The 21,263-nt window shown below is 43.1% G+C and overlaps 1 protein-coding gene across 5 annotated transcripts in view; it reads right to left on the reverse strand.

The window, feature by feature from the left end:
- The window catches only part of Kcnk2 (potassium two pore domain channel subfamily K member 2), a 193,815-nt gene that overhangs the window by 26,061 nt on the left and 146,491 nt on the right, over positions 1-21,263 (reverse strand). For all 5 annotated transcript variants that reach the window (XM_052737982.1, XM_052737983.1, XM_052737984.1 and 2 more), the window contains one exon: positions 12,602-12,741. In XM_052737982.1, the coding sequence (XP_052593942.1) occupies positions 12,602-12,741 (140 nt within the window). The remainder of the gene's footprint in view (positions 1-12,601; positions 12,742-21,263) is intronic.

The following is a 21,263-nucleotide window of genomic DNA, read 5'->3' on the forward strand; positions in this document are numbered from 1 at the left end:
AAGGGAGAGAATAACAGAAGAGGCAATGGGGGCAGGGCTGTGGGAATGGCTAGCCGCTCCCCATAGAAGAGTAGAATTGCATGCACCTGAACCAGATGTACAAGGGATTCCATCTCCCTGGCTGCACCCCTGCTGACGTGTGAGTCCAGAACTTATGGAAAGCAGTGATTCTGAATGTAAGCAGAAACAAAAAAATCAAAGAGCTCTGACGCTGTGGCTCCCAGTATCTGGAAGACAGCCTGGCTGGAATAATGGGCCCTACCTTGCCTACGGTGATCAGAGCTGTTGTCTGCAGTTGCCCTTGCCCTTGGCTACCTGTAACACGAAATCTAAATTGGTCTTATAATAAAAAACCTGGGAGTCAGATATTGGGGTAAATGCTGAAAGATCAGAGAGACAACGGAACAAGCCACTACCACATCTCACCAACTTCATGAATCCTCTGACTGAACATCTCTGAAGCTTCCAGCCAAAAAACCTTCAGCTGAAGAGCCTTCAGTTCCTGTCTCCTCATGCCTTATATACCTTTCTCCACCCAGCCATCACTTTCTTCCTAGTGCCGGAATTAATGGCGTGTGTGCTTCCCAAATACTGGGATTAAAGGTGTGAGATCTCGAGTGCTGGGGTTAAAGCCCTGCGACTCCCAAGTGCTGGGGTTAAAGGTGTGTGCCACCACTGCCTGGCTCTGTTTCTCTCCTAGACTGAGTCAATCTCATGTAGTCCTAGTGTGGTTTTGAACTCACAGAGATCCAGACAGATGTCTGCCTCTCAAGTGCTAAGATTAAAGGTGTGTGCCACCACTGCCTGGCCTCTGTTTAATCTAGTAGCTTGTCATGTTCTCTGATCTTCAGGCAAATTTTATTAGGGTACACAATATATCACCACATTTACCCACCTAAACTACATGATAAGACCCCATTGCTAAAGACATCACACACTTTAACTACAGGACATAGAAGTAAGCTGGTGCTTAGCTGAAGCTTCCTTTCTGCTGGCTAGTTTTCATAATGCAGGCTACTGGGGGGTGAAAGTCATTAACAGTCTTACCCAGCTCTGAGACCTGAAAGGTACCATACCAATCTGCCAGGCAAGATGTGCTCACCAATGTAATGGTGGCATGACTGTTATGGTGGTAACCAACCACTGTCTGGTTGGATTTGAGGACTCAGGAGGAATTCATACTTTATACTGTAAATTTGGTCATAGTATTTGGCTGGGGAAGCCATAGGCTGTGGAAGAGGCCTACTATTGCTGTTTTGCTATGTTGACACTATATCAAACATTTGTTTGTTTCTTTTGCTTTGTTTTTCGAGACAGGGTTTCTCTGTGTTGTTTTGGTGCCTGTCCTGGATCTCGCTCTGTAGACCAGGCTGGCCTCAAACTCACAGAGATCTGCCTGGCTCTGCTTCCCAAGTGCTGGGATTAAAGACATGTGCTACCACCACCCGGCTCAAACTGCTTTTTAAATATTTATGTTTATAACACAGATTAGTGTTCATTTCAGTCTTGGTCAGGGAAGCTTTTGGCTTGAAATGATCAGGGGTTACTGCATAGATCCTTAACTGGTGAGCATGCTGGGAATAAGTGACTGTTGAGCACTCACCCTAAGGGGGACATCTCTGTTGTCCCCTCAGAGGCTCAGAGAACATGACAGAAGAATGGGTGGAAAGACTCTCAGAGTCAAGGATGGGGAGAGATGCTGTGACATGATGTCTTCTGCATATGACACGAATGTTCTACCCATAAACTCACAGCAACAGTGGGTTTCCACAAGGTATCTTCTGCACATGACATGGATGTTCTACCTATAAACTCACAGCAGCTGTAGGTGTCCACAGGGTGTGCACAAGACTGAGCCTATCAACATCCCATCCCAGAGCAGGGAGAGGCTCATAAGGCCCTGCCCCTCAGTGAGGAGCCATAGGCAGTTGATAGTTGCTAGGAGAAAGAGCATGGTTCCTCAGTGGTATAGCTAGAGACATTGCCTTGTTCAAAATAATGAACGCTCCTTCACACACAAATAGACAACCTGGTTAAATACAGCAAGCCAGAAGCAAATGAGACATGAAACTCGGAGGGGACTTCCTGGGAAGAAGGTGGAGTTATGTATAACATATTTATAATGGAATTGTGAAAGAATACATTTAAAAGAAGCAACTTTGTGGAGAATGTTCCTCACGTTTAAAGCTGATGCAATCATATGTGGCATTTCACATGGGCAGAGACAGGATACTTCAACACAGCAGAGTGTCTGTCCCTTAATCATTTTGTCACCCCTGTGTCTGTTTGCATGGCTCCACCCACACCCTCTTTCATCTCCAACACAGTGTCTACCCTGTGACAATCATCCGCTGATCCTACAGATCCCTACTCTCCTATAACTTCCTCCTTAAAGGCAAATGCTATGACCTTTCTATATTTTACCAGGTTCTTCAGGACCTGTTCAAAAGCTAAACACAGCACGAGCGCTCATGATCCACCTGATGAATTAACAATCCCTGAGACAGTGAGAAGTAAGGTCTTCAGTATATAGAGAGCATCTAGAAGTAAAGGAGTTCAAAATCACAGGGCCCATCCTTAATGAGCAAGCGTCCAGAATGAGAAGCCAGAGCCACAGGTGCGAGAAGGCAGGAGCACTCACCGTTCCACACCACGCCCACAGCCGCTCTCACCCTCCCAAGCCAGCCACGCTGCTCACTTCAACTCTTAGCTTGATGCTTCTATTTTAATAAAACCATCTGCAGTTTTGGTTTGGTTTAATCTGGCTTTTCTGAGACAAGATCTCACCCTGCAGCCCAGGCTGTCCTGGAATTCACTATGTAGACTAGGCTAACCCAAACTCACTTAAGGCAGCCTTCCTGCCTCAGTCACTCTCACCAGGGAACCTTAAGGAGATAAATACTGATAACTGTACGTAAGCTTGTCAGAGAGTTGGAAACAAAGGAGAAACACAGATGTGAATGTAGCACATACACTCACAATATTCCAAACTCTGGTTACTAGTTTAACTCTTTCTTTGAGCTAGAGAAATAACAGCTAGAAATTTCTAGAACAGTCATGATGGGGAGGGACTCCTACCAAATAAGCCCTTGCCTCAGTCTCAGTGGCTTCATGCAGGGAAGGCTCATTTCTGGTTCTTTCTGGACACCCAGAAGTCAGCAGGGACTCTGTCCCCTGTGGTCACAGAGAGAGTGGGTTGACACAGCCTCTCTCTCCCTGAGGTGACTGTACCAAGAACAAGTTAAGACCTCAGGAGGCCACAGGAACAATTAATTCATCCAATTTGCTCATATCAGTTCTGTCTCTACTTGCTGGCCAGCTCTGTTTCTGTGACTCACCAACCACAAGGGGAACAGATGTGGCCTTAAAATGTGTCTGGGAAGGGGAGACACAGGACAGTACCTCACTGATCATGGTACTGACACCTGCCACTTTCATTGGGGAAAGAACAACAGTGTCTCTTTTCTCTGAGATATGCGATTGTGTGCACATGCTCATGGTGTGCACACGTGCCTGCAAACTCAATCATTAACTGGAAGCTGGTTTGTTGGGCTTAAATCAAACGTGAAGCAGGAAGAGCTAACCTTCCTCTCTGCAGTCAGGATAGCACCCACTGACCACCAGACAAACCACCACACTCTGGTGAGAAAGATGAGCTAGAACTTTAAACTCCAGAGAGCCTCCTACACTTGGCCTCAAACAAGCACAAACACTCGCTTGGACTCTTCTCGGTGTCTGGGAAGCAGGAACAGTGAGTGAAGTGCTTACTGTACATGCATGATGCCTTGAGTTTGATCCCAGCACTCACACCAACAGCCAGGAGTCGGGTGCTCAACTATAACCCCAGCACTGCAGAGGTAGAGACAGTGGGATTCATGGGCTTGCTGGCCAGCCAGTCTAGCTAAATCAGTGAGCTCCGGAGTCAGTGAGAGACTTTGTCCCCCCAGATAAGGTGGAGAGAGATTAAGGAAGACATCAGATGTCAATCCTTGTATACGCCACACACACTACACATATCACACACACACACACACACACACACACACACACACACACACACACACACACACACACACACACACCACACTACACCACACACACTACACATCACTTGAGGTTATGTATGTGAACATATGGGTGTGGGAGTGTATGAAAGATGCTTTATTTCAGCTCTAAGAATGAGAATGCACACTAATTTGGGATTTGAAGAGAGAGTTCAGAAACAATTTTGAAAGGTAAGTTAATGGTGGCCACCTTTCTGAACACGAAGTCTCAGAGATGATGGCTTCCAAACAGTTAAACGAAGTAGACAACATTATAACCTCCTGTGCACTCAATCTCTATAATATAATCTCTAACGTAAATAAGATTACTTATAAACTGTCTGGATGTGGAGGTTATAACTAACTTCCTGTTATACTGCCTATGAACCAACAGCAAGAATCACTCCAGGTTTCTCCTGGCAGACAGCAGTCTGAAATTCATGACACAGAATGATGACAAAGCTTATCAACAGTGTCTGACCTAACATCTCAAAGAAAAGAAAGAAAAGAATAATCAGAATATTTTTAAGGTGGCAATTAAGACGTTGTCACTTGCTTTAGCAAAGGAAAGAATCCATATGGATTCTTCCTCCTTTGAGACAGCAAGACCCAGAAAATCTGTGGGTTGAATTCAAGAAAGGAATTAAGAAAACAGCTTTCTGAGTAGATTTAAACAACATTTAATGTAAAAACTAATGTAAGATTCACAGTGTAGCTAAGAAATTTGAAATTTTATAGACTTATTTCCCTTAAAATACTCTGGAATTTGATTTTATTTTGGAATTCTGCCAATATATATAGGAATGATGACTTCTTGTTTCTCTTTTATTTTGTATTTGCTTATTATATCAGCCACTTAAGTGGTTGGTGAGTAAGCACAGGTCCTCAGAACACAAAGAAATGGGTTGGAGTTGTGCACAAAACAGCATGTGGTACTACATAGTTGGCAGCCATGGAACTTTACAAAAAATTTGAAGAAGATTTTACATTTACTTTACAGTGTGTGCGTGTGTCCATGGAGCCCAGAAAATGTTGGATCTCTGAGATCTAGAGGTACAAGCCATTGTAAGCCGCCTGATGTGGGCACCAAGAGCCAGACCCAAGTCCTCTATGGGAGCAGCAAGTAATCTTGAGCCAACACTCCAGCCCATAATAATTTGATATCGTTGTCTTTAGAATCAAAGAAGAAATCAAACAAACACTTAAGGAAGCATTTGGCCACAACACAATGTACTCACAGCATGCTTCTTCAGTCATAAAGAAAGTATTATCACCCCATTTTATAAGAAAATGGAGACTCCAAGTTATAGATCTTTCCAAATTCTAACTCACAGTTCTGTGGGCTTCAAATCTCATGAGCTTTTCAGAAATCATACAGATGATTATAGAATCATTTTTTTTTGTAGACAAAAGAAAAAAATCCACTTAGAAATTTAACACCTACTGGCGCCTGTCAGTTACTGTTGCCTTCAGGGGTAACTGCAGTCATGTTAATAAATTATTTTTAATTTTTATCTATTTACTTTTTAATGAGTATGTGTATGGTATGCATGCTTGTGGATATGGATGCTCACATGTCTGTAGACACACACTTGCAGGTGCACATGTATGCAAAAGCTGACAATGGCTGTCTTCCTCTATCACTACCCACTTTATTTAATGAGGCTGAGTCTGAACCTGAACTTGTTGTTCATTTAGCTGCATGAGTCTCCAGCTGATCTAGCTAGCCAGCTTGCTCTGAGGAGCCCCTGTCTCTCTGCCTCCACAGTGCTGGAATTACAGAGGGCAGCCATGCCTGCCCTGCACTTATGTGGGTCTAGGAGTTTGAACTCTGGTCCTCACACTTGTTCACCAAGCATTCTATCCACTGAGTCATTTTCCCAACCCCTCTGCTCTTTTCTTGTGACTCCTATCTCAGTGTTTTCTTTACTCACAAAGCTGAGGCTGAAATAACAGTGAAGAAACTGTTGCTGGTCGAATGGGTTGGCATCAAATACCAACCAGCAGAGGTCTATCAAAGCCTAAGCCTGTGGCATAATGAGAGGCTTCCCTATCTCCATGGGATGTGAAAGCCTAGATTTTAATAGCACATGATGACACTGCCTGCCTCTATTCTATTTTTAATATAAGACTTTTAATAAGATTAAGAATAAACTTGAGGCATGTAGTTTCATTCATATAACACTTCAGTAAGGGTAAAAGAAATATCTTTAATGTATATACACACTAAATATACATCGGAGAAGTCTTAGGATTGTGTATAGCATGTCTATAGTCTAACTTCAGCTGGCCATCTTTAACTTCTTTATTATCTCAATAGGAGAGGATGTCAAAAAGATTTAAAAATTATACTAACTCATATTGTCCTTCCCCACAATATGTTAGAAATTAAAGTGAAAACCTACAATGTCAACTATATAATCTGGAGATGGAAATGAGATAGGGAAGCGGGGAGGAAGAGGGAGCAGAGAAGAGATGGGAAGGGAGGCAGGCTGGGTTGAGGAGAAATACAAAAGGGGAAAACGCCTATATTAGGAATTGTGTGTGATGAGCCCAGAGGACCATCTTAGGATGTAGCCACCATGTTCTGCAAACCCCGCAGAACGATGTCTCCACAGCTCTCCGGAGGAGTGGTACCCACGTATCCAAGTGGCAGCTGCCCCAGAAGGACATGAAACACTTCATTAATCTGTTCATGGGTGTTGGCTTTTCCTGTGATTCATTTTCCTCTCCACTGTCTTTAGCCAATGCAATCCATCATTATCCTCCAAAACTTCACTCCCTTGCCTCTTCAACAGCATCTGCCACCACAGGATTCATTTAGCTGCATGAGTCTCCACCCTCAGCTTCAGCTCCTTCCATGAACATTTTGCCCCAGGTTTCGTTTTTTTTTTTTTTTTTTTTTTTTTTTTTTTTTTTTTTTTTTTTTTTTTTTTTGAGACAGGGTTTCTCTGTGTAGCTTTGTGCCTTTCCTGGAACTCACTTGGTAGCCCAGGCTGGCCTCGAACTCACAGAGATCCGCCTGGCTCTGCCTCCCGAGTGCTAGGATTAAAGGCGTGTGCCACCACCGCCCGGCTTTTTATCTGTGTTCTTGCCTCACTGTACAAATATTAATGAAGACATATTTATCTATACTCATAGACTCCATTGTCATTTATATAGTTATCATACCCAAACTATCTTCCCAGCCTCCATTTTTCCATCTACCTAGGCATGCAGACCTGTTTTTTACACTTGAATTAATCACTTGACTGTACAAATTATCCACAAATCAATATATGTCAAAATGAAATGATCCTATCCCTCCTATCTGTTCAGTATTTCTGAATTTCCTATCTTCTTTCCTGTGGTAGATACCCTACTGAAGTTAGAGTCATTGACACTGTCTTTTGTATTGTTTTTGTTTTCTCAGAATACAAACCAAGATGTAACCAAAGTCCATTCCTTCTAGACAAAGCCACCAAGTATTTTTAGAATAAATACTTGGATCTCTACCTCATTGTTATCAAAGACTCCCTGGGCCGATCTCTCCTAGCTGAGTACTCTCATCTGCATCTTCAAACTCATCTTTCTCGTTCTTGTCAAAGCATTTATTTCACTTCCCTAAAATCCTTCAGTGACTCCCAAGGCTTTTAGGAGAAGCTGTTGTAAACGAGACCTAAGTTAATGCCTCGAGTGTTAGAAAGCAGTTCTCACTTAAGAGATGGTGATCAGCTCCTATTTTGCAAAACTCCCAGGGCTCAACCCAGATCTCTTCTTCAGTTGCCCATTTTTGGGACATGACATCAATCCCCTAAGTTCTTTCATTGGAAGGGATTCTATCATGCTGAGCTAAGTACAGAGATCAGTGATATCACTATGTGTCCAAAGGAAGAAACATTTCTCCCGTCATATTCTTGGGTCACTTCATGATCCTGGGGCCAGTTCCCAATCTTTTGGAGGGCCAGAGCACTAGAGGCCCCAGAAACTGGTTATTTTCTTAAATAACAGAAGACCAACTCAGCAAAACTGTCATCTCAAATCTGCATCAACATTTTCAGAGACTAAAGAAATAGTATTTGCAAAAAAAAAAAAAATGTTGCTTGGCCATCCATCCATTCACAGTGTTCCTCTTGTGCAAGACTTGACAGGACTGTCATTGGATGTTGGGATACTGCTGCTGCTGCCTACATCACAGACTACAACCCAGGGTGTACACAGAAGTCACAGCTTCCACACTCAGATGTGAACCAAGCAATGTCTGGGTCAGGGTTCATTCTTCCCTACTTCGTTCCTAAGCAAGGGCAGATTTTATTTCCTGGGTGTTGTGAACACATCTTACTTTTGTTACACCTGAATTGGGTATCGATAATATATTACACCCTGTAGTGAAATAATGCCTGCTTCCTAACTGGAAACATGATCTCCTCACAAAAGAGGGTACATGGGTTAATAGGGAAAATAATTAGTTCTATTTATATTTACTATTAAACTCGATCTACTTTCTATGGGAACTTAAAAAATAACAAAAAAGCTCACTCTTCAGACATGCATATGTCTCCAGAAAGAAATGGTTAAGTTCCTTATTGCCTTCCTTGAGAAAGGCAGACCAACTGCAGCAATGTGTGGTGCTTCTGGGTCAATGTGAAATTCTTTCATCCAGTAGCTTCCTCCTCTAGCGCCCTGGATGGATTTGCTAGACCAACAATGGTCATTTCAACATGCTAAGGGAAAACAATGGTTTTCTTTACTTTCAAACTCTTAATTCCATTAAAATGATTCCCTGATGGAAACAGCATGTTGTTTAACATTTGAAACAATAAAAACCCTTCATATAATTATCTCTCTCTCTCTCTCTCTCTCTCTCTCTCTCTCTCTCTCTCTCTCTCTATATATATATATATATATATATATATATATGTATGTATTTTATCACTATGGCTCAGCTATATTTCAAAAAGTAATGTAATACTTGGACTTGTTAAATAAAATTTGTTTGTTCTAGTTGGGGAATGTGTGAGTCCTAGGATTATCACTCTGGATCCTGAGTCCATACTTTGGTTTTGCTATGGTCATGCCCTTCACTGAGCTATTTCAAAGTTTAATTATCTATTGTCTTCCACTGTGCTAGATAACTAAGCATTATGTCATTTATTAAATACTTGGTTCCTAATGCCCAAATTAGTTACACAATGCCTTCTTCCCCTCGCCCACCATTCTTTGCTGAATTTGAGGCCCTATCTGCACTTCCCTAAATTGCATCATAAATCAGAAAATACACATCTTAATACAAATTAAATTCATTTTCCATGGGTTCAATTGGAGCTGCTGCAGCTCGGGGCTAACACTGTCTCTAGGCACAACTTCCCTCACATGACTCTCTACAGACGCTCTTTCCAGAAAGCATATGGCACTCAGAACACTGGGTAGCAGTCAAAAGGTCTGTGGTAAGGAAAAAAAATTAGCTTCTTCTTTAATCTTTTCCATAGAGAGTTAGCCTGAAAATACACTCACACTTTTAGCTGAGAGTCAGGGAACTCCTTCATAAATGGGCACATGATCTCACTGTCCTGCTGTGGGATGTTCTGTATGGCAAATGTGTTGCTAATTAGTCAATAAATAAAACACTGATTGGCCATTGGCTAGGCAGGAAGTGTAGGCGGGACAAGGAGGAGAATAAAGCTGGGAAGTGGAAGGCTGAGTCAGAGAGACACTGCCAGCCGCCACGATGACAGACAGCATGTGAAGATGTCGGTAAGCCACGAGCCATGTGGCAAGGTATAGATTAATGGAAATGGATTAATTTAAGCGGTAAGAACAGTTAGCAAGAAGCCTGCCACGGCCATACAGTTTGTAACCAATATAAGTCTCTGTGTTTACTTGGTCGGGTCTGAGCTGCTGTGGGACTGGCAGGTGAGAGAGATTTGTCCTGACTGTGGGCCAGGCAGGAAAACTCTACCTACACTGTCCACATATAGCAAACCCATTTTTTAAAAATGTAAATTTATTTGAAAAGAGAATGCCATAGCCTATACTCTATCCTCCATAAATTCCTGTGTGGGAGCCAAAACCTTCACGGTAACTGGATCTGGAGACAGGGCTTTTCAAAGGTGTTTGATTAAAGGGTAAATAAATAAAAGTGCTGATGCCCAAATCCAGTAATAGTGGTGTTCTTCTACAGAAAAGAAGGGATGCTGACCTGCCTGTCTCTCCATGAGTGGGTCCAGAGAAAAGGCCAAGTGAAGGTACAGCAAGAGAGATCAACATGCAAACCAGGGGGAGAAGCCTCACCACGGCCCATGCCAGCTAGGACCCGTGCAAGTCAGGGAGCAAGGCCTCACCACAGACCACACCTGCCAGCACCTGTGCAAGCCAGGGAGCGAGGCCTCACCACAGACCACACCTGCCAGCACCTGTGCAAGCTAGGGAGCGAGGCCTCACCATGGCCCACACCTGCCAGCACCTGTGCAAGCCAGGGAGCGAGGCCTCACCACAGACCACACCTGCCAGCACCTGTGCAAGCCAGGCAGCCAGGCCTCACCATGGACCACACCCTCCAGCACCTGTGCAAGCCAGGCAGCCAGGCCTCACCATGGACCACACCCTCCAGCACCTTCTTAGAGTTAATGGCTTGCAGAGCAGGGGGAAAGAGAGCTCTCACTGACCTTGCTCTACAAGCCCAAACACTGATACAGTTGCTATGTGAGCTGGTGCACTGCTAGCTTGTCCCATTGCAAAACCACCATGGCAAAGTTTTCAAACTTCAACACATACCCTGCAGCAACTCCATGAATTGTTCAAAGATATAAAATCTTCTCTCCCCCACATTATGCCTCAGTGGCATCTAGAACTTCTGTCTGAGATCACGGTAGTATTAGTGTACATAAGTATTTAATCTACAGCATATAATGTGTGCCACACAATAATATTTTCCTAACTGTAAAAGTTCAGGCTTTCAGAAATGATGGTGTGTGTATGCACACATATGAGCCAATATTTCAATGCACTTGAAAGTCATTTAGATGAACACCGAAGTGGCTCTCTTTTTAACTGTTATCCAAATGTTTTCTTACTACAACATCTTTTTATCTCTGAGAATTTCAAGGTTCAGAAAAGTATACATAAAGTTCCCAACTCCACACATCCCAAGCCCACGACTTAGATCCTTTCTGGTCCCACTGAAAAGAGGACTTTGACCCAATTTAACATATGGAGCATTCTGTCTTACTGATTTTCTCACAATAAAAAGATTTTTGACATATGGTATAACTGAGACACAGATGAACACATCTAGACTAAATACACGGAACCCCAACTGGGTAATGTGGTACCCACGGGATGAAGCATTAGGTACCTCACACTCTTGCTTGTTACCATGAGCACCTAAGGTATCAATAAAAACTGTATGACTTGACATGTTTCAAAACCAGTAAGACAAAATTCATAAAAAGAAATCAAATTCACTATTTCTTATTTTATTCCCTTTCATTTGAGTACACAATTAAAGAAGGGGTGCTTTTAACAACCAAAGATTTGACACAGGTGCATTTTGGCCTATGAACAACAGATAATGAAATGAACAGGCTAACCAGAGGAAGGCATCTGAGTGCCACAGGTACAGATCAGACAGACCTGTGACTCCCCTAAACAATTAGCAAAGTTGGCAAGTCCCATCAGAAAAAAAAACAATGTTCATTAATAAATAAACAAACAAACAAAAACAAACAAACAAACCCACAACTCAATCACCCTCCAGGAACCAATGGTACTTCTGGAGATATAAATACAAAATCAAAACTGAATGTCCAAGAATAAAATTTTCATATGGACACTTACATTTTAAAATTCCAAAAACTTCATGTATCAAAATTCTCAAGATCATTACTATATATTTTGTATAAAATATGTAAAATTATGAGTACTTGCAAATTCTGACTAAAAGAGCCACAGTGTACACAGCTTTCCAATATATATGTGTATGTTTAAGTGTGAACATGTACACATTTATACAGACATAAGGAAAAAGAAAGTAACTGGAAATGGTAAAAAAAAATCACTATTACATAAAGTAGTCACTATTCATTCTATGATACGCTGATACATTTTTTCCCATTGCTGTGAATTGATCATAGGGTTTCACGTATGTTAGGCAAGTGCTCTACCATGGAGGTATATTACAGTCCCAAATGTTTTCTTTTTATGGAATAGACTTCACTTTGTGCCATTGCACCAAAGAAAAAGAAAACAAAAGAAAAATATATAATTAACAAAATATTTTAAACTGTATCTTTGTGCCATTGCACAAAAGAAAGAACACAAAAGAAAAATACATAATTAACAAAATGTTTTAAATTATGCCTTTTTTCATTACAAATAAACCTGAATTCCCACATAGCCACTGACCCAATAAGTATTCAACAAATACTGAAACTGACCAAACTATAACTCCTGTATTTGCTATTACTTCACACAGTAAATTTACACTAATGCAAATATGCAGTTTAAACTTCTAAGTATTTTTTAAAAGAACATAAACCAACCCTTTACCAGATGCTGCTTCCACACACCCTCACCCTCACCTCTTCCTTCGTTTTCTTAGATATCACCCGCAGCCAGTCTCCAATCATGCTCAGAACGGCAGCAAAGTAAGCAAGCCCGACGAGGATCCAGAACCACACAACAGGCTTGTAGAAGTCCAGATACTCAATGTCCGATCCACCTGCAAGAGAAAAGCAAAGTCGGACACAACAGTCATCATCTCAGGAGTCAATAACTGAGATCTCCCACACACTCATTGGCTGAACGGTGGCTCAAGGGCAGATTTATTGGCCTTTCCCACCAACACAGGCTCTTTCTTTACACTGAATTTCTCCTGTTCACTTACATGATTCTCAGATTTTCAAGGACCAGTTCTAAAGGTGCTTCTGGAGGATGCTTCCTTCCCTTTCCAGGTCATGGTAACTGTATGTGTTTCCTGATTCTTTTTATGACCATCTGTCTCTCAGAACTCAACTGCTCCATATACACCTAATCTCTCTCCGTTTCCACTGAAAAAGTACAAGTTAGAGGCTGTTTCCATACCATGCAGAGGACCGCGTACATCAGCCCACTGCCTATCAACCTGTGCCATCCAGCGGATCTGCCAAACTGAACCGGAAGTGGGTGACATCTTAAGTAGTGTAGTCTGGTAACAAGCTCGAGGCAGGGCAGCCATGGATCTGTGGAGAATCGGAGGTCTTTACAGGCAAGGCTACCATTATTATCTCTGAGAAATTTCCATGATGTCATCAATTTAAGCCCTACATCTCCAGAAAGTATAAGCAGAAGAGCACTTTTTTTTTAAGGGAATCAGTGTGCAGCCATCACTGTACTGTGGGAATCTGCTGTGCACATTTCCAAACATCCATCCACTCAGCACAACTAACAGAGGTAGTTATGAAGTGTCAAACACTGAAATCCTGACTGATTTATCCAAATAAGAAGTCAAGGCTGTGTCTTATGAAATCCAACTTTAACCTGAGAAAATCTTCACATTGAGAATGGAGAGATGCCTTGGTGTGTAAAGTGATTGCCATTGAGTTCAGATCCTCAGAACCCATGCAAAAGCTAGATGTCAGAGCTCACCTCTGTAACTCCAGGGCTCCTACCCAGAGATAAGGGTCATGGGGACAAGAAAATTCTTAGAAGTTCCTAGGTCAGCTAGCCTGGAGTACGCAGTAGTGATCTAGAGACTCTGTCTCAAGAAAAGGTGGAAGGTGAGAACTGACCCCTGAGTTTGTCCTCTGACTTCTGATATACCTGTTCCCTGAGCACGCGCGCATGCATGCATACACACACACACACACACACACACACACACACACACACACACACACACAAAATCTGAACAGGAAAGAAAGCCTCACATAGACAGTTGCTCACAGCAGAGTGTGTGGTGTAGCAGGACAAAGGTTACATAGTTCTGCGGAAGAACACAGAGGAAGGGAGAGAGTCGGAAGGCAGAGGGAACTTTTAAGTGATGAGTATCAAGACACTGTGAGAAGCCACACTCTTCAAAGGATTCTTGTAGAGGATCAGCCAGAGTACAAATGAGGGCCAGAGAAGGGTCAAGGCCAAATGAGGAGTATAGAGAAATAGGGTATGCCGGATGATAAAAACCTGGATCCTAACTCAGTGGGGACTGGGTTATGTTTATAGGGGAAATGGCCTGTTTGTGGTTGACTGTATGATCAAAAGAATCTTAATGGCTGAAGGGGATGGGGTGGGGAGAAGCCCCAAGAGATGCTCCAATTTGGGAGCAACTGGGAAGTTGCTGTGTTGAGTGAAGGCAAGCCTGGGAAGAAGAGGCTTGCAAGAGGTGGAGCAAGGGCTGATGAGACAATGGTGACAGGTCTGTCTCTGAGACCACAGTCCCTTACTTGGGAAATGACCAGTAACTGCATAAGGGATAGGAAAATCATCAACTAAAACCAACACAAATGGTTTAAGTTGGGATTTGACAGGCTAGATATGCTTAGAGACCAACATGTGAAATCACCCAGCAGAACTCCCATATGCAGGCCTAAGGCATTGTGAGGCAGAGCAGGGGACAGCATCTTAAAGCCAACTGCATAGACAGTGAGGATATGCAAAAATTCGATCCATGGCTAGAAAACAAATGCGCACTGCATTCAAATGTAAAATATTAATGGAACATTCCTCTAGACAAGCTGGACTTTGGAGATCCCACAAAGATGCTTCTGAATGTGAAAGGAATAAGACAAATGGGCAGAGAGGGCTCTAGCAGGTAAACATGGTAAATAAGCACACAGCCTGAGGATGGCCCAGAGGCCTAGACACAGTAAGATGCCCTCTAAGATAGGACCACTGGGAAAAAAAAAAAGAAACAAAAACTTCAACTTCATCGGAATGCTTAGGACTCTTCTAACACACGGGCTCACGGACACTCTGATTTTAGCACAGCCTGCAGGCTGAAGATGACATTTTATGTCTTTTTTATAAATGGGATGTTACAGTTGGAAAGGGGTAAGTTAGCTTAATCGCCAAAAGACCTATATTTGGGTAAAATGTTTACCCCAGAAGTTTTAGTGATTCAAAGCCATGGAAAAAGTTTTTTCCCCTTTCTTAATTACCACACTTAAAATGAAATACTGGCAGTTAGGTGATCTAAGAAGACAAACCCCAAGAAAGAAAGCTTTATCAGACAATTATGCATGCTATTCACTTCCCAAATCTGAGAACCACGAGTTGATTTGCACATTAATCAGCTCATTTGATGTAAAAAATCATCCCTAAGTTAGTAGATCTGTAATGTTGAGATAATTTAATTTGGGACGGGGTATTTTAAAATGAGGAAATGATCTTAATCTTTTTATTTTTAGTTGCAAGTATGTGAGAGTGTACATGTATGTGCACATGTGTGCAGGTGCCTGCTGAGGCCAGAAAAGGATGTCAGATTCCCTGGAGCTGGAGTTAACAGCAGTTGTGAGCTACTGTAGATACTGGGAACCTCTGCAAAAACAGCAAGTGTTTTTAATCACTGAAAGTGCTTTTTTTATTCTTGACTGTCAGGAGTAATAATTTTCTACCTAGTGTTTAGGAATGTGTCCAGGTGTCTCTTACTAAGACAGTGACATAGCTGGGCGTGGCAGCTCACATCTGTAATCTAGCACGTGGGATGGAGACAGGATTGCGAGCTTAGAGCAGTCTAGAGGACACAGTAAGATGCTGTCAAACCATAAACAATAAGGGATGTAGAGTGATTTCTCTGCTCTCACTTGAATGCCGTACCATTTCTTCTCTTCCCCTCACTGTTGGTGTTGTGGACTGCAGGGTGCTCCCCCTCCCTCCCCTCACTGTGTTGTGGACTGCAGGGTGCTCCCCCTCCCTCCCCTCACTGTGTTGTGGACTGCAGGGTGCTCTGCCCTCCCTCCCCTCACTGTGTTGTGGACTGCAGGGTGCTCCGCCCTCCCTCCCCTCCCGGGTTCTCCACTGACTTGGCAGATCAGTTTCTCCACTTCATTTTCTCCTTGTTGCCATAGAAAATGTGCACATAAGCTCTTTCCATTTTAGGAGCTTTCTGACTCATTATAAGAGAACATACAGATAGCAATAAAAATACTCAAGAGGGGTGGAGGCAGACAGCTTCAGGAACCTCATCAACTTTTCCAAATAGTTACAGGAAGTCTAAGCTTGCTGAGTCTCTTCCGGGATGTGTGACAGTCTCCTTTTGGTCCCCCACCTCCCTTCCTCTCTCTCCTTCTCCCTCTCCATCCCCCTCCTCCTCCCTCTCCCCTTCCCACTCTTACTCTCTCACTAGATCCCTTTTCCTTGACATTTCCAGGAGGAACTCAGCCAGAGTTTGATCCAATATAGCGGATTAAACTACTAAAAATATAACGCAGGAAGGTTCATGCTGTTCACAATGATGGGAAGTGATTCTCTCCTCAGAGTGGGTTCCCTACAAATAGTAGCTGGAAACCTCCCCTGTATCAAGCACTGAGAGAACCTTTCTGCCTGCTCCCCAAGAATCATGGCTGAGGGGACATGGAAGGGACCTCCTAACTCCCAATGCCACATTGCTCCATCAATGTGTTCATCTCAACTCATTTATGGAATATTCAAAAATCTTACTGAGGGAGATGAGAGAACTTGTCTCCTTGATTCGCTTCCATGACTGGAGCTACTCCATCCTAAAGGACCGCAGGTGATGTCGAGGGGAGTCAGCCCACCCTGAAGCCCTGCAGGTGGGTGCTGCGAGAGCCGAGCCCCCTATATTTATACCAGAACATCCCTCAGGCCTTTGGGTGTAGGTTAAGCTTCATCTCCGTCTGCCTTCTCAGAAATAAAACTGATGATTCAAGTGCCATCAAGTTCAGTCTGCTCAGAACGCAAGAGTGACTGCCAGGTCCACGCAGCTTCTCTCAAGTCCCAGTGTCTCAAAACAGAGATATCAGGGTAGGAAAAATAACCCACAGCAAGTCACACAAGGACATGAGCTACAGAGCCTCAAATGCAAACCGAGTCGTGTAGCTCCAAATCAGGGCTTCTTTCACTGGGTGGAGTTGCTCATCACCCACGTCCTCAACTGTTTGCTGCTGTCTCATTACCCTGCATCTTAGCCCATACAGCAATCCTACAGCCTAGTGTTGTGGAGATGCTCTCTGTACAGGATGCCGACAACAAACCAAGGTCCAGTGTGGGGAACTAATGAGTTTCCTGGGCCTACTTACACATCATGAATGAGGGGTTACTTGAAAAAGTGTAGAGAACTCAAAGTAGCCACAACGCCAAAACATCTCATCCCAGCCCAGATGACGATGACCTCCCATAGCTGCATGGATGGCGTTCTCCCATCAATTAACCTTCCCCAGTCTGTATACTCTAGTACTTCCTGAGACCATGAGTCCAGGGACAATTAGGACAGAATGACATATAGCTGGCCAAGAGGTACTTGAGGGAGTGGCGCGAATCTAATGACCCTCCATCTCCTCCTTCTAGGAGGGAACATCAACAAGCTAGATCTTGGGGGTCTTTTGCAAGTAGTGGTGGCTTTTAGACTTGTAGGCAGTGTTCTACAGCACTCACAGCTCCCATGGGCTGGGGAGGGGATAAGGAAGGGTCCTGTTTGGGCCTTCATGCTGTGTCATCCATGACAGGAGGAGGAAAGGTAAGAGAGAGGAAGACCATCAGTACTCACAGCATCAACCCCACTCAAGAAGGCGAAGCTATTGTGACATATTAACCTATAAAGGCGTCACCTCTTAGCGTAATTAAAGGGGTGATGGAAATTTAGGAGAGGGCAATAATCAGACTACAGCATCAACAAAACTACTCTACCCATGCAGTATGGAAGGTGCTTAGCTAAGGGGAAAGACACCAAGCTTGGCAAGATACACATCTCTCTTTGGCTCAGTGTAGAAGCTCTGTGCATTAGCAGACAGACCCTCTGTATTTACCTCTCCTGACTCCAGGAGTTTCTAGAAGGTGGTGCTATTCTACTCCACAGAACTTGAGTTTGGGATCAAGTGAGTATTTGCATAGCTACCACAATCTAGCTGTGTGATGTGTGTGTGTGTGTGTGTGTGTGTGTGTGTGTGTGTGTGTGTGTGTGTGTATTTGTAATTTCATTACAAAAAAAAGCGGTTTTAAAAATAAGAACTTGAAAATGCAATGCAATGTTCTGTCTGCTTAATTTTCTTGACTTCTGATTTTTTTCTCTAAATCACAAAATATTAATGATGAAAAACCTACATATCCTCGTTTTAAAGACTAGTCATTCTTGACTGAGATTATCAATTCCAGGACCTTCCTCCTATTTTCTAATGTGATACATGTATTACATAAACATACAGAACATAAACACGGTGTCACTCTAAAGCAATGAGCGTTTCAGCTTCACATTGCTATCACAAAAACACTTGATGCGCTACAACTACCCCAAACTGTTCACTCAGCCCACGACTTTGGAAGCTCCAGTTTGGGGTGAGGTGCCGCATTGATTCGGCTCTCTGGTAAGGAACACAGAGGAAGGAGCAATGATGATGAGAGTGTGCTATGGGCCAAGAAGCTTAGAAATAAGAGACCGGGGTCCTACAGTACCCTGTGAAAGCATACCTTCAGTGACCTGAGGGCACCCTCTGAAGCTCTACCTCTTGGGGGTCACAGCATGCATAACCTGTTGGGGGATACTCATTTAAACCACAGAAATGGGGTATCATATACCTATTCTAGTTTAGATATCAAATAATGATCTTAACTTTTGGCTTTGACCATAATTTTATTAATGATGCTTTACTATGATTATGATGAGGCATCTTTTCTGCTTTGTGCATCTTTCTTTAGTAACAGCAAATTGCATAAGGAACAGAAACATTCTTACAGGGGCATAGTCAATCTGGTGACTTCTATCTTCAAAAATAACTGACCTATTAAAACAAAATTATGTCACTGAGACAGGAAAATGTAAAGCTAAAGAAGATAATTAGATGGGTGGTGTTGGCATATATCTTTAATCCCAGCATAGGGGTTGGGAAGCAGAGGCAGGAGGATCTCTGTGAGTTTCAGGACAGCCTGGTCTATACAGAGAAATCCTGTCTCAAAAACAAAAACAAAACAAAAAGGTTATTATAGGGCTGGAGAGATGGCTCAGCAGTTAAGAAAACTCAATGCTCTTCCTGAGAACCAGGGTTCAGTTCCCAGCACCCACATAACATCTCACAATGATCTATGGCTCCAATTTCAGGGGATCCAATGCACTCTTCTGGTTTCTGAGGATAGCAGGCACATATGTAGTATAGAGATATACATACATGCAAAACATCCATACACATGAAGTAAAATTAAAAACTTTAAATTATTTTAAAATGAAGGCCTAGCATTTGAAGTTATTTTTTTGGATTTTAGAGATTTAGAAACCAGCCTATTTCTCTTCTTCATATAAAAGCTACTGTAAGAACAGGAACCTTCTGAGTGTAGAGAAGGGAGATCCACGAGTCCTTTCCCTTATTCATCTTTGCAACAGTGAAACTCTGCAGTGTGCAGGAGTTAAATGATCATCTTCCCTGGAAATGATCTCTAGGTCTCCATGGAGAGCAGTTGGGGGTCTCCATTAAGCACCAGCACCATCATAACCGTCACTCACCGATGTTCCCTCCTTTGCTGTCTCGCCCTGTGTTTCTACAATGCTTCTAGATGTCTGAGGACCCCTGCAAGCTCATCCCTTGGCTTGCCCCAGACCCTCAGTTCAACTCTGCTAATTAGTCATCATCAGAGCTATCAATTCTCTCATCACCGGCTGAAACGGGATGAGCAGATTTCGCCTGTTCCACAGAACACGGATACCTGTTTAGCGGTTGCTCTTTAATTTCATACATTCCATCCAGAGGAGCAGGAACCACAGCCATCATCATTATTATTGAGTGCTGAGCACAGTAGTTCACAAACACCAGAGTAAATGGGTATGCCTTAAGGAAAGGGTGAGGATTACAGTGCAGAGAGCCGGGGAGGTGGCTCTTGCCGAGGAGCCTGGCGGCCCGAGTTCAGATTCGGACTATCTATGAGACAAGCTAGATGCATATGCAATCCAGAGAGATGGAGGATGCAGGCAAGCAGCTCTCTGGGAAGCTTATGGGCCGACTGACCTCGGGTACGCAGAGGCAGAACAGTGACCGACCTCGCTCGGTACCATGGACAGAGAGAACTGATTCTCCAAAGTTGTCCCTGGACTGGTACACTTACGTAGTGGCACACTTGTGACCACGCTCACACATCCCTCTCTCTCTCTCCCTCTCTCTCTCTCTCTCTCTCTCTCTCTCTCTCTCTCTCTCGCTCTCTCTCTCTCTCACACACACACACACACACACACACACACACACACACACACACCCCTATAACACACCTCTCTAGCAGTCACATAAACTTCCTCTTTTTGATTGACGTCTTTTGTTTTTGTCTCTTTCTGAGCAGTCCTTGTGATCTGAGCAGTCCTCTGCCCTCATCAAGTACATTCTTCGGTATCTATTGGATCTCCAGCAACATCTTCCTCAGCAATCAGCTTAATGGCAGCAATTTTGGTAACTGGCCTCGGAGATAACTGCACAAATCTTAGGTTGTATCAGGCACTGTAGACTTACCCAGCTCTGCCTACTAAGTGCTGGAATTACAAGCGTACGCTACCACTGCCCTGCTTTCCTATGGCTTGCTAATAGCTCTGACCCCCGGGCAACTTTATTTATTAACATACAAATAACATTTTAATACAAATAAAATATCACCATAAGGCACTGTATCCTAGAGGATTTTGTTCCCAACAGCAAAAACATCGCCATGGCTTTTGAAAACTGAGATGTTAGCCGGGCGGTGGTGGCGCACACCTTTAATCCCAGCACTCGGGAGGCAGAGCCAGGCGGATCTCTGTGAGTTCGAGGCCAGCCTGGGCTACCAAGTGAGTTCCAGGAAAGGCGCAAAGCTACACAGAGAAACCCTGTCTCGAAAAACCAAAAAAAAAAAAAAAAAAAAAAGAAAACTGAGATGTTTTACTATGAAATCCCATGAATTAAGTGAGCACTCACTCCATGAGTCACCTTCAGGGTGATACAGGAAGGGAAACATTTGGTTATGAAAAGCTCCACTTCCAATGATGACTTATAACATATAATTCCAGGAAATGTTATTAGAAGACACAGAAATATGTCTTTCCCTAAGTCAAAAATACAACAAAAGACAATAGAACTTGGAGTT

The sequence above is a fragment of the Peromyscus californicus genome, unplaced genomic scaffold (assembly GCF_007827085.1).
Source record: "Peromyscus californicus insignis strain IS unplaced genomic scaffold, ASM782708v3 Scaffold_14__1_contigs__length_90479793_seg_2, whole genome shotgun sequence".
Taxonomy (NCBI): Eukaryota; Metazoa; Chordata; class Mammalia; order Rodentia; family Cricetidae; genus Peromyscus; species Peromyscus californicus.